The following is a 14,353-nucleotide window of genomic DNA, read 5'->3' on the forward strand; positions in this document are numbered from 1 at the left end:
TAACTGGTGAAGATGTTAATGAGATCCATGGAGGGTGGCTCATGCTGATAAAACCAGTCAACACTACATGCTCTTTCTGCATGTTGGATGTCTCTGTTTATGACAGTATTTCATCTAATGCAAATGTCCATTGAGTTCAGGTAACAGGGAATAAATCTGATGATATGATAATGTCTAATTAAAAATCCAGCTTTTTTCCTTAACTCTTAATGGACAGTGAACTAAATGTAACATATATAACTCTTGGTGGGTATGTAGAGGTGGACAAATACAGATATCTGTATTTTGTGATCATGTTAACTGCATACATTGTAATATTGTGCTTTAATTGTACCATTGTGTGTCTCATCTGGATGCATAAAAACCTTCATGAGCCGATGTACATTTTCATTGCAGCTTTGTTGATTAACTCTGTTCTTTTCAGCACATCTCTCTACCCAAAGCTGCTGAGTGACTTTTTATCAGAGAAACAGGTCATATCATATTCAACATGTCTCTTTCAGTTCTTCATGTTTTACTGTTTAGGTGGGTCAGAGTTCATGCTGTTGGCAGCCATGGCTTATGACAGATATGTCTCTATATGTAAACCTCTGCGATATACAACTATCATGAGAAAAAGAACAGTCACTGTGTTGTTGGCTTTAGCCTGGTTTGTTCCTGCTTGTGAAATGGCAGTCCAAATTATACTGTTTGCCAGTAAAAAGATTTGTAAAGTTAATTTCAAAGGAATCATTTGTAACAGCACAATTGTCAGACTTCACTGTGTGCAATCAGCTGTACATAATATATATGGCTTGGTTGTTTTTGTGAATATTATGATTCTCCCTGTACTCTTCGTAGTTTTTACATACATGAGATTATTTACAGTCGCCTATCACAGCAGCAGAGAGGTGAAGAGAAAAGCTACACAGACCTGTTTACATCACCTGATTGTTTTGATTAGTTTTTCCTCTTTAGGTGCATATGATGTGCTGTTACTGCGGATGGAGACTGATTTTCCCCAAACTGTCAGTTTTGTGATGTCATTACAAACTATAATCTACCATCCTCTTTTTAATCCGATCATATATGGACTGAAAATGAAAGAAATTTATAAGCATCTCAAGAGGCTGTTTGTCTCAATGGTAAACACAACACTTGTATGATTGTATGATTGCTATTTTGTGTCATAATAAATGACATGTTCTAATGCAGTGTGTTGTTTCTAGTAACAGTTGAGGACATTTTTTACACTTGTACTGCTAAACCAAGGATTATATTTTTTTGAGAATTTGATTCTGAACTCTTTATTTTTTCATAAAGTTTATAAGTTTTCTTATAGCCTAGAACAAATGTATGGGGTTAAACTTTTATATACAACATCAACATGACTCTAACGCAGGGGTCTCAAAGTAGCGGAGCCGATATTTTGTGGCCCCCCACTTGACATCAAAGTTTAGTGTTAGTGCGGCCCGCACATTTTTCTCACACGCACTTATTTAGTGAGGCTTGTTCTGTGCATTTTATTTTTATTATTGATTGCCCGTCAGTATTTCTCTGATATTTAGTTTGAATAGGAGTGGCAGCCTCCGTTCTGCTCGGCGTGTCGTTTCTGTCTCTGCATGCTCGCACATTTCTCCGCTGCAGAGGAGTTCCGCCCCCCCTGACACACACACACACGCACACAGGCGTGCGCACACACATGTGAGCGTACTGCACCAGCGGACAGAGAGCGCGCATTGAAAACTGTGTCAAGCGACGCGCTGTCTGTTGGACAGTTATCAGCAGCCTAGCCATGCTGGTATGTTGACGGTGTGTGTTTTCAGGTGCTGCGTGATCTCTGTGTATGCATGTAGCAGTGCTCCGTCAGAATATAGTCCCAGAATGGATCAAACTAGGAGACTGCCGCGTGTTAATCAGCATTTCCATTTGTGCTCGCTGTGAATACGCAGGTCACATGAAGTACTTGGAGTTTCTTTCTTTCTTTTTAATCAGGATGCTAGTTGAATGGAACACATGTTCTCAGTAGCTGCCCTCACTGTAAACAAACTGCACACACGCCTGACTCCTGACATGTGTCTGTGTGAGGAGCCAGTGAACAACTTATTTTCATGTTAAAGCAGCTTGACATGTTTTATTTAATTTCTATGCACAATAGATTTTGTTATACTAGCCTACATAAATGTCATTGTCTGTACTGTATCCCCAATGGTACAGCAAATCACTCACTGACGAATATGACATGCAGTTTATTTAGTAAACAATGTTTAGCTTTTAGTCTTAGTGAAACTGAGGGAAATTCAGGCCCAGGAAAATCACCTCTTATCAATTCGATCGATAAGGTCATTCAACTAACGATTATTGAATTAATCAATAATTTGCATCCCTATTCTGACCTGTTATTAATAAAGATTGAGACGATTGGACCAGTTGTACTTTTTTGAATATTTGAAACCCTTTTTTTTAATGCGGCCTTAATGCGAGGCCCAGCCTCACCCAGACTCTACCCCCTGATTCAGTTAGACTTTTGAGAAATTTTAGGCTTTTAGGTGCACCTTATATTTGTGAAAATATGGTAAACTCGAAAGCTAAACTTGACCGTGGGCAAAAAGTTAATAGCACATGAAAACAAAACAGCTGGTGGTGTGAGGGGAGTGAACATCAGACTCCTGATTGAAAGGCCAATACATTGCATGCATGTCCACTGACCTACACCCAACTCCTTCCTCCCACTGTTGACTTTTTTGGTCTCATGTTCAGATTGATCAGGTTGATGATTGATGAATATGATTACTTATTCAAGTATTGTAAATGTGACATGCTGTAATACATCCAAATGTACCATTAGCAGAAACTTACCATTGTGTCTCATCTGCCATGAAGTCCATCAAAGTTCTTGTACTTTTTACTTACGTGTATGGGTTACGTGGGATCTTATCTGGATTTCATTGTTTTGGCCATTGGGTTAGGTAACAGACTGAGGGAGAAAGCCAGTAGGCCTCACAGAGTGCCACCAAGCTCTAAAAACCTCTTTTTTTGACTTCCAACTTCCAGCTCTTGTCCTTTGGCTTGTCCCCCACCACCCTAGCTGTGCTTCAGGATTGTTAACAATGTCCTGCGGGACATGCTCAAGCACTTTGTGTTTCTGAATCACATTCTGATCTTCTCCTGTGCACCACACAATCACATGTCCCCTTGGTCTTCCAAAGACTGAATGAACTTTTTATCAAACCAGAAAAGTGTGAATTCCATGTTTTGTCTGTTTTATTGTCACTCACTGTTCAGTGAGCACTTACTTGTAAAGGCTCAGGATAAGGGCCACACAAAGGCAACACCAAGGCACAACACAAATGCAGAAGCCTGACAGTGGAAGTGGGGCCCACTATGGATGTTGAGAAAACTTGTGGACTGGCAGTCCTTGGGTTGGGTTTACGTAGAGATCATGGTTGGAATTAAAACATCATGACACCTAACATGACATAACAAAGAATAATATTCTCCTCTGTCACCCTCAACAACACATAACATGTGGGTGGCTGATACATGCACAATGGCTGTTTCCAGGAGTATAAACATCATGTTCAGTTATCCCGGTGACGATGGAGTGCCTTCATTACCTGCCAGTAACAGTACAGATTCTGCTCATATAGTTCAAAGAATCCTCTGGGAGCCTGACCTGTGAATTTAACCTCAAAGCTGTCAGGGGTCGTCAGGAGGGAGGACACAAATGCAGAGGTATGGAGCAGTTAAGGCTAACAAAAGCTCCTTTATTCAAAGCCAGGAGGGCAAAGCAATACAAAACTAAAAATCACACTTTGCGTGGCAAAACTAGATTAAGAAAAACAGGCACATGGCGTAAAAAGGCAAGAACAAAAAAAATGGCATGAACAAGGCTACCTGGAGCATGCTGAGGTCAGGCAGAAGTACATAGGGTAGGCGAGGAACAAGGCATGGCATGGCATGGACAAGACTTAGAAACAAACCCTACACTAGATGAGACGAACTAGCAATGACAGAGGGGAAGACACAGACTCTGGCTGTGTCTCAATTCAGGGTCTGCATCCTTCGGAGTGCGCATTTTAAGGCCGCTTACGTCACAAAGCTGCGCGAAGGCTGTCCCAATTCGCCAAAAGTCGAAGTTCAAATGCGTCCTCCTTTTGCCTGAATTTGGAGGATGCATCGCTACCATCCTTTGTGGCCTTAAATATCCCACAATGCTTTCCGGGCCTACTTTTTGTCCAATAGTATAATGACGGACCAAGCGAGCGGCAGCGGCACCGGCAGCAGTGCCGAATTCACATTTAAATGTAAGTAAAGGGCAGTAGTTCGAGAGTTTTAAAATGCTAGTAGTGATAGCGGCATTAAAAAAATGAGTTTTATATTTACAAACATGACGTCCTGTTGATACGAGGCGCTGTGTCTCAGTGACAACAGTAAATAATTTATTGTTCTGTTATGTACAATATTTACAAAGACACAGTTTTAACATTTCTAACTATTTACCAGTGGGCATTACGAAAATGTACAATTTATTATTTATAAAAGATCAGCAGAAAATACTATTTACATCATCTGGGGGAGGGGGGTGCCTGTCTCCTCTGTCCACCACATCGTCCATCAGGGTTTGCAGAGCTGACGATCGGCGGCTGCCATGTTACTAAAAATGTTTTTAAAAAGGGCAAAAATAAAAAAATAATAACTTCAACAGAGCGGCTTCCAAAACAGCTTAAAATATGAAAAGCTATGAAATATGTATCCTCACCCTCCAAGGGTGATGATGGTCAGATCCTCCTCCAGGACAGACAGCTGGTCCTGCAGGGAGCACCACTCTCCTCCACCCAGCAGTAATTCTCTGGTGTAGTGACAGACCTGATGCTTAATGACACATTAAAGCAGTGGTTTCAGGGTTATTTGCAGGGTTCTTACACATTTAGCTATTTAATTTAAAGTATTAAAATTACAAACAGACCCTGTATCAAGTCTTACAATTGAATAAAATATAAATTACATTTAATCATATTTGTCTATCTACTGGTTATATGGCTAGCGTTTGCTCAGTAACTGGTATATTAATTATGATCAATAATATGGTTAAACAGCAGCTTACCGTTACCTCCCCACTGCGCTCTCCCAGCCTGAAGAAAATGAGCCGTCACCGGTTTTGCTGCTGCTGGAGCCGCCTCTCCTCTTCCTCCAACAACAAATAAATATATTAAAAAATTCCAAATTTCTAAATCCACACTGTTGTCCCGCTTGTTGTGTAGTCCGTGTTGTGTCGCTGCTTTTGTTTTTCCCGGGGCAAAATTTATGATGTCGCGCCACAATCAGGAAGTGCTTTGAAGGCCAGACCGTCCCATTTACCAACGGTTGAGGATCCTCCGGAGGATCCTCTGGAGGATGCGGCCTCCTGAGACCATGTAGGCTGCGTCCTCCGAAGGATGCAGACCCTGAATTGAGACCAAGCGGCAACCTTCGGGGCTCAAAGTGGAAGCCCATGCGGAAGTGTCAAAACTTGTAATTCACGCTGCAACAGCTGGGGGCTGGCTCCAAAAGCGAGTCATTTCCCATAGACTCCCATGTTAAAATGGCCGACTTCAGAGCAGAAATTAACATGTTTACGGCCTGGTACAAAAAACCACTCTGGTCTCAGATGATAGGTTCTCTTCTAGTGTCAGTTGTAGGGGGGGTGAATTTTTTTACAACCCACTCGTTTCAATTGTATTCGGACTTAAAATTACGCCTAATTATGGGCGTTGCCCCTTGAGTGACAAACAGTTGATGTATCACAGCGTGAGTTTCCTGCTTCCACGATCGCCCGCCCCCCTAAACCCCGCTCGTGCTCCCCCTCTTTGTCCATATTTGAGAGTTTTGGCGGACGTGACGCTGTCAACATGGCGGCGGTCATCACGTCCCGGAACCTCCCACCGAGCCTCAAAACGGCTCTTCAGAAACAAACGGGTGACGTCACAGAAGCTCTGTCCATAGTTTTTACTGTCAATGATTGAGACACAGCTGCTATACAAAGGGACCAGGGAAGACAACGAGGCACAGGTGGTACACCTTAGGGCAGGGCAAGTAATCAAACAAAAACGGAAACCACAGGAAGCAAAACTCAAGACAATGCACAGGGGGGACAGGACTACCAAAGTAAAACAGGAAGCACATGACAAGAACTAAACAAAAACCCAGGGAAACAAACACTAGAACTACAGGAAAATAATAACTAAACACAGATTAAACTAAAAACCCAAAACAAGGAAAACAAAACCATAAATAAACACCAGGTTGTGACAAAAGCTGAGAATTTTCCAAACATGTCAGTAGAAAATCATTTGTATGATTGTTGTCTTATAAACTTTGTCCCAACTTTAGTTTTGTTTTTCATTTGAGGACTTAGCATCAAACTTTAGAGGCCTTCAGAGTCTGTTGACAATAACAGGTAGGGGTTTCAGTAGTTTATTGAGATTAATGGAGAGGAAAGAAATCTAATAAAAAGTTTTAGACCTACCCAGAGGTCAATGACAGGTAGCACTAAATGAACAGTGCAGGTTACAAGTAAACAACTTCCATTCAGCCTAGCAGGCAGCATGCATGGATGAAGAACTAAATGTAACATATGTAACTCTTGATGGTCATGTGGACAAGTACAGATTTCTTTATTTTGTTCTTTTCTTTTAACAGTATATATTCTGATAATCTGCAGCAATTCTGTTATTGTGTATCTGATCTGGGTTCACTCGGACCTCCATGAGCCTATGTACATTTTTATTGCTGCTTTGTTGGTGAACTCTGTTCTTCTGAGCACTGTCATCTACCCAAAGCTTTTCATTGACTTTTTATCTGAGAGGCATGATGGAAAGGGGTTAACAGTACTCCACCAAGACTGTTTACAGTGGAGGCAGGGAGCTGTTGAACTAAACTAGGGATGTTGTCGAACAGTGGAAGGAATATTTTAAGGATGTCCTCAGTCCCACCAACATGTCTTCCATTGAAGAAGCAGAGGTAGGGGACTCAGTGGTGGACTCGTTTATCACATGGGTTGAAGTTGCCGAGGTAGTTAAAAAAGCTCTCTGGCAGCAAGGCACCAGGGTGGATGAGATCTGCCCTGAGTACCTCTCTGGATGTTGTGGGGCTGTCTTGGTTACACAGTGTGTAACACCTCTGACATTTGGGGTTATGTCTCTGGACTTTGACTGATGATACTGGGTGAAGATGTTAATGAGATCCATGGAGGGTGGCTCATGCTGATAAAAGCAGTCAACACTACATGCTCTTTCAGCATGTTGTATGTCTGTTTATGACAGAGTGCACGTCAAGATCAGGTAAGAGGGAATAAATCTGATCATATGATAATGTGTAATTACAAATCAGAGTATTTTGTCTAAATAGTTTATTTACTAATTTTTTTAATGGACAGTGAACTAAATGTAACATATATCACTCTTGGTGGGTATGTAGAAGTGGACAAATACAGATATCTGTATTTTGTGATCATGTTAACTGCATACATTCTGATATTGTGCTTTAATTGTACCATTGTGTGTCTCATCTGGATGCATAAAAACCTTCATGAGCCGATGTACATTTTCATTGCAGCTTTGTTGATTAACTCTGTTCTTTTCAGCACGTCTCTCTACCCAAAGCTGCTGAGTGACATTTTATCAGAGAAACAGGTCATAACATATTCAACATGTCTCTTTCAGTTCTTTACGTTTTACTCTTTAGGTGGGTCAGAGTTCATGCTGTTGGCAGTCATGGCTTATGACCGATATGTGTCTATATGCAAACCTCTGAGATATTCATCTATCATGAGAAAAAGAACAGTCACTGTGTTGTTGGCTTTAGCCTGGCTTGTTCCTGTTTGTGAAGTGTTAATCCAAGTTATACTGTTTGCTAGTAGAAAGATTTGTAACTTTAATTTCAAAGGAATCATTTGTAACAGCACAATGGTCAAACTTCAGTGTGTGCAATCAACTGTGCAAAATATATATGGCTTGGTGAGTTTTGTGAATGTTATGATTCTCCCTGTGCTCTTTGTAGTTTTTACATACATCAGAATATTTACAGTCATCTATCACAGCAGCAGAGAGGTGAAGAGAAAAGCTACACAGACCTGTTTACCTCACCTGATTGTTTTGATTAGTTTTTCCTGTTTAGGTGCGTATGATGTGCTGTTACTACGGATGGACACTGATTTTCCCCAGATTGTACGTTTTTTGATGTCATTACAAACTATAATCTACAACCCTCTCTTTAATCCGATCATATATGGACTGAAAATGAAAGAGATTTATAAGCACCTCAAGAGGCTGTTTGTCAAAATGGTATAATTTATTAACATATCAGTTGGATGATTGTTATTTTGTGTCATAATAAATTGCATTTTCTAGAATCTTGAAAAGCTTTTAATGCAGTATGTTGTTTCTAGTAACACTTCTTTTACACTTGTGTTACTAAATAGAGGTTATATATTTTTTGTCAATCTGAGTCTGAACTCTTTAAGCATGACTCTAATACAACTATCAGTGAGCTCCTTTTTTATACATACAGCCTTGATAAGTGTCTGAATTAGTCTTTTAAATGATGTCCTCATGTTGCAAGCATGTTGCAGTTAGTCTTAGATACTGTTAGAACCTTTATGTCTGACATAGATAAATAGTGCAGTAGTCAGTAGTTAAGCCAATGATAAATAATAATAATAAACAAGTTTGAAGTTGCAACAGTGAAATAACAGTAGAGCTCATCTGTCACACAGAGGTGAGCTGTTGTACAGTGTCATTGTAAACTGTAGGAATGATTCCCTGAACTGTTCGTTGCGACAGCGGAGCTGAATGAGTCTGTTTGAAAAGGAGCTCCGTAGGGTGCTGCGGAGTGTGTGCGTACACACTCCGCAGCACCCTGAGGGTGGGAACGTAAGAGTGAGGAGGGTGACAACGAGGATGTGAAGACTGGTCCAGTGGGGGGAGGGCCAGCAGGGGGTCCGTTGGCTCTCTCAAGGCTTCCGTCTTGCTGACGATCTTTGATGTTGTAGCCTGTTCTGCTTCATACCCACCCACATGTTCCCCATGTTGTTCCGCTGTTCTCCAGTTTGTAAGATTCCTTTCGCTCCCTCAAAGCCACCTTCAGTTGGCGCTGTATCCTTAACATCCTTGTCAGCAGACCAGAGGCTCTCTTCTTTTGTTTCAAACTTAGCAATGGCATTTTGTATCGTGTCACATGTTGAGGCCTCATCAGCTGTTGGAAGAATGCACTGACCAGGATAATGGAGGAGAACTCTCATGGCAAATAATACGGATGCACATTTACAGCCAGCAGTTCAGTGTGTGGTGAGCAGAAACATTACATTACACCACCGGTCGATCACACTGTACAGCTCCACATAACGTCTGTGTTCACCCGCACTGTCCTGAAGCTGGGTATGAAGGCATTGTGTTCCAGCAAGTCCTGTCGCAGCCAAGTCTCCATAAAGCACAAGATGCTGCTCTCTCAGTACTCCCTTTGTATCTGAATCAGTGCCCACAACTCGTCCATCTTATTCCCTGAAGACCCCACGTCCACGCACAGTGCAGTAGAGGTTGAGAGGTAAAGCTGCATCTTTGCTGCTCCATCCATACACCTGCATACAGTTTACGCCTTCCTTAATTGCCTGACCTTAACCAGTACATCAAGTTACATCAAAAATTAAACTTAAAAGTGGGAAGAAAACAAAAACAGCTTGTGGTGTTAGGGGACTTGAACGTCGGACTCCTGAGTCCACTGTCCTACACCAAAGTCCTTCCTTGCACTCTTGTGACTTTGTCAGTGTCATGTTTATGTTAACTTCTTAGCATTAGTCTAACAGCAACAGGTCACATGTGAAATCAGTAGATGTTCATGAAGCCTCTAGAGTCTGATATGTTTATGTCAGGTTAATGAGACCTGTGGAGAGTGAGGTAGATAAAAACAGACTCAAGTTTGCTTTTAAATTCCCGGCTTAGTGTAGCACAGGTGCATGAATGTGGCATGTCAGATGTCAACAACATCTCACTTTAGATGATTTTCATAGACATGGATGCTAAATTTAATGTAACACATATAACTCTTGATGGGTTTGTGGAACTCAGCAGATACAGATATCTTTATTTCATCATCACATTTACATCATATATTCTCATTATGTGTTTTAATTCTTCTATTGTGTGCATTATTGTTGTTCACAAAAACCTCCATGAGCCGATGTATGTTTTTATTGCAGCTTTGCTCATCAATTCTATTCTGTTCAGCACTCTGATCTACCCACAGATTCTGATTGATCTTTTGTCAGAGAAACAGATCATCTCTTACACTGCTTGTCTCTTTCAGTGGTTTGTATATTACTCCTCAGCAAGTTCTGAATTTTGTCTCTTAGCAGCCATGGCTTATGACAGGTATGTGTCTATATGTAAACCTCTGCACTATGCAAACATCATGACAAAAACAACTGTCAGTGTTTTCCTGCTTTCAGCCTGGATTCTGCCTGCTTGTCAGGCTCTAGGTCCAATTCTGCTGAGCGCCAACATGAAGCTCTGTACGTTTGTTTATGAGGGAATCATCTGTAGCAGCACAGTGTACAAGCTTCACTGTGTCAGCTCCAGACTATTACATTTGTACGGATTGGTGTCTTTGATAAATGTTGTAGTGCTCCCTGTGGTTTTCATACTCTTTACATACACCAGGATATTTGTAATAACATTTAAAAGTTGCAGAGAGGTCAGGAGGAAAGCTGCACAGACCTGCTTACCTCACCTGCTGGTGCTAATCAGTTTCTCCTGTTTGTGTATGTTTGAAGTGCTTCTAGCTCGACTGGACGACAGTTTTCCTAAAACTGTACGTTTAATAATAGCATTACAAATAATTCTGTATCACCCTCTCTTTAATCCGATCATATATGGACTTAAGATGAAAGAAATCTATAAACATCTCCGGAGCTTGTTCATTAAAACACTCTAAAGTGCAGCAAACTGTGCAGAGCAGCAATTTCTCTGAACAAAAAAAGGTATTCAATGTAAATATGTGTTCTGCAGCAAACTGCATGTAAATATTTGATGCCTTCAGTTTGTGTTTATCTGTATGTTACTGAGATTCATACTGACTGATGCAATATTCAATTTTCATAACAAAACAGTCAATATATAACTGCTGTCATATGGCTCCATCTTGTCTGTATATGTATGTCCAGGTATAATGTTTTACCTGTCACTTTATCAAATGTAACTTGGATGATTTTATAATCTTACATTTGTTTTGTTTTAGGATGACTTTTAATAACATCTGTCTATGGACTACAGATGAAAAACTCATATTTACAGACATGTAAATTATCATGCACTGTGCCTGAAATACAAACCTGTCTGTCAGGTTTTAGTGACAGTTTAAATACTGTGTTTAATATATAATCATATAAACTGCAGTTTAACCATGTATGCAAGAAACAAACATAATGAAAATAGAGCTCCTTGAAAGGTTTTATGTCAATGTGTGCACCGCTTTATGTTTTCATTATACAAACGGATGATTCTGATGATTCTTGGTTTGATTTAACTTATTGTATTATCTTCAATAAAATGCATATAATTAACTACAATGACGTATTACAAGTCAAGTTGCAGTTTTTACTGTCTGTGCAGACTCATAACACAAACCGTAGATACATGTAGTGAACCAATTCTGCATGACAATGTAGCATAAAGTCAATTAAATGCTTATACAAAGGAAGACTTGATTAATCACTCTAATCATCTCATCATTACATTTAAACAAAGCTCTTCAATAAATATGAAAAACTCCCAAGAGATTATTTTATTTTATTTTATTTTTCTCACTGGCAATGAATACAAATGTTATAGGTTTATTATAGAAACATGTAATAAAATATGACACCTGGTGTGTCCAGATAAAGGCCAGGAGTGTTCACCAGCTTTCTTTAAGTGTATAAAACACAGGTCCTGTTGCTGCTCTTGTTTTCTGCATCCCATGAGGTAGTTTAAAGATCAATGATCTGCTGCTGGTGTTGACCAACATACCTGGTCCTGTGTGAAGAGCTCAGAGATGTACTCACACACATTTGTAAAACCTCCCTGAACCAGGCTGTTGCTCCCACATGCCTCAAATCTACTACCATCATTCCAGTATACCACCCATCCTGTTACTATGACTATGGCCCTGTCTCTTTGACTCATCATGAATGGATGTGAAAGGCTAGTCATGCAACAAGTCCATTCCATATTCATATCCCTACTCCCCCTTTCAGTTTGCATATTAGACCAACAGATGATGCATTTTGAACTGCTGGACTGGCTGGATGTAAAACCCTCTGGATCCTGACAATTTTGGACTAGTTGTAAGACACAAATGGACACTTGACCTGACACATGAGCTAAGGGAACTAATGAGCTCTAGGACCTGATTGTGGTTGGATCAGATCAGTGAAGACTCCTAAAACCAATCTCACATTTTAAGACAGAAGCTGCGGGCCATATCAAGTCTTAGACTTTGGACACCCTACACTCATTGTACTGCTGATTTACCCGGTTTCTACCAAACTTTAGCTGCTGGATGGGTGGCCTCACGATCGTCTCTGATACTGATTGATGCTCAGGTATACACCACTGTTCTTGACAATGAGTATGAGATGTTTCTGCTGAAATGCTATTTGGTTTCGCCACTTTGGGCTCATCTGTCCAGAGAACATTGTTCCATGAGTGTTTGCTCAGATGCAGTTTTGCAAAGTTTAGTTGTGCTTCCATGTACTTCTTAGAGAGAAGACAACCCTTCTAAACAAACTGTGCTTGTTCAGTCTTCTTCTGATTGTGTTGTCAAGGACATCACCATGCTCAGGCATCTGACATGTAGCTCGTGTTCTCTTGTTGTGTTGTTCTTCAGTTATTTTTGTCTTAAATTGTTCTCATGTGTGCTGCACAATGATGTCTTTGCAAGGATGAAACATGAAGCGTTTTATGTTGACGACTTACCATCAGTCTAAAAATCAAACAGCAACAGGTCACATATTAAATCAGTAGATGTTCATGAAGCCTCTAGAGTCTGACATGTTTATGTCAGGTTAATGAGACCTGTGGAGAGTGAGGTAGATAAAAACAGACTCAAGTTTGCTTTTAAATTCCTGGCTTAGTGTAGCACAGGTGCATGAATGTGGCATGTCAGATGTCAACAACATCTCACTTTAGATGATCTTCATGGACATGGATGGTAAATTTAATGTAACACATATAACTCTTGATGGGTTTGTGGAACTCAGCAGATACAGATATCTTTATTTCATCATCACATTTACATCATATATTCTCATTATGTGTTTTAATTCTTCTATTGTGTGCATTATTGTTGTTCACAAAAACCTCCATGAGCCGATGTATGTTTTTATTGCAGCTTTGCTCATCAATTCTATTCTGTTCAGCACTCTGATCTACCCACAGATTCTGATTGATCTTTTGTCAGAGAAACAGATCATCTCTTACACTGCTTGTCTCTTTCAGTGGTTTGTATATTACTCTTCAGCAGGTTCTGAATTTTGTCTTTTAGCAGCCATGGCTTATGACAGGTATGTGTCTATATGTAAACCTCTGCACTATGCAAACATCATGACAAACACAACTGTCAGTGTTGTCCTGCTTTCAGCCTGGATTCTGTCTGCTTGTCACTCTGTAATTCCAGTTTTGCTGAGTGCCAACATAAAGCTCTGTACATTTGTTTATGAGGGAATCATCTGTAGCAGCACAGTGTACAAGCTTCACTGTGTCAGCTCCAGACTACTACAATTGTACGGATTTGTGGCTGTGATAAATGTTGTAGTGCTCCCTGTGGTTTTCATACTCTTTACATACACCAGGATATTTGTAATAACATTTAAAAGTTGCAGAGAGGTCAGGAGGAAAGCTGCACAGACCTGCTTACCTCACCTGCTGGTGTTAATCAGTTTCTCCTGTTTGTGTACTTTTGAAGTGCTTCTGGCTCGACTGGACGACAGTTTTCCTAAAACTGTACGTTTAATAATAGCATTACAAATAATTCTGTATCACCCTCTCTTTAATCCGATCATATATGGACTTAAGATGAAAGAAATCTATAAGCATCTCCGGAGCTTGTTCATTAAAACACTCTAATGTGCAGCAAACTGTGCAGAGCAGCAATTTCTCTGAACAAAAAAGGTATTCAATGTAAATATGTGTTCTGCAGCAAACTGCATGTAAATATTTGATGCCTTCAGTTTGTGTTTATCTGCAACCATCTTACCAGCAAACCAACACACACTCCTGGTGTGTGTTACTGAGATTCATACTGACTGATACAATATTCAATTTTCATAACAAAACAACAGTCAGTATATGACTGCTGTCAT

The 14,353-nt window shown here is 40.2% G+C and overlaps 4 protein-coding genes across 4 annotated transcripts; all 4 read left to right on the plus strand.

The window, feature by feature from the left end:
- The first annotated feature begins 209 nt into the window (after positions 1-209).
- On the plus strand, positions 210-1,145 carry LOC114426871 (olfactory receptor 6N2-like). The gene has a single exon (XM_028394531.1). It carries the CDS (start codon positions 210-212, stop codon positions 1,143-1,145), a length of 936 nt encoding a protein of 311 aa, XP_028250332.1.
- Positions 1,146-7,373: 6,228 nt separating this feature from the next.
- On the plus strand, positions 7,374-8,309 carry LOC114426872 (olfactory receptor 6K3-like). The gene has a single exon (XM_028394532.1). The coding sequence runs from the start codon at positions 7,389-7,391 to the stop codon at positions 8,307-8,309; it is 921 nt and encodes a 306-aa protein (XP_028250333.1). The 5' UTR covers positions 7,374-7,388.
- Positions 8,310-10,026: 1,717 nt separating this feature from the next.
- Positions 10,027-10,947, plus strand: LOC114426873 (olfactory receptor 6N2-like). Its single transcript, XM_028394533.1, has one exon. It carries the CDS (start codon positions 10,027-10,029, stop codon positions 10,945-10,947), a length of 921 nt encoding a protein of 306 aa, XP_028250334.1.
- Positions 10,948-13,196: 2,249 nt separating this feature from the next.
- Positions 13,197-14,117, plus strand: LOC114426874 (olfactory receptor 6N2-like). The gene has a single exon (XM_028394534.1). It carries the CDS (start codon positions 13,197-13,199, stop codon positions 14,115-14,117), a length of 921 nt encoding a protein of 306 aa, XP_028250335.1.
- The last annotated feature ends 236 nt before the right edge of the window (positions 14,118-14,353 follow it).

This window comes from Parambassis ranga, chromosome 21 (genome assembly GCF_900634625.1).
Source record: "Parambassis ranga chromosome 21, fParRan2.1, whole genome shotgun sequence".
In the NCBI taxonomy this organism is placed as follows: Eukaryota; Metazoa; Chordata; class Actinopteri; family Ambassidae; genus Parambassis; species Parambassis ranga.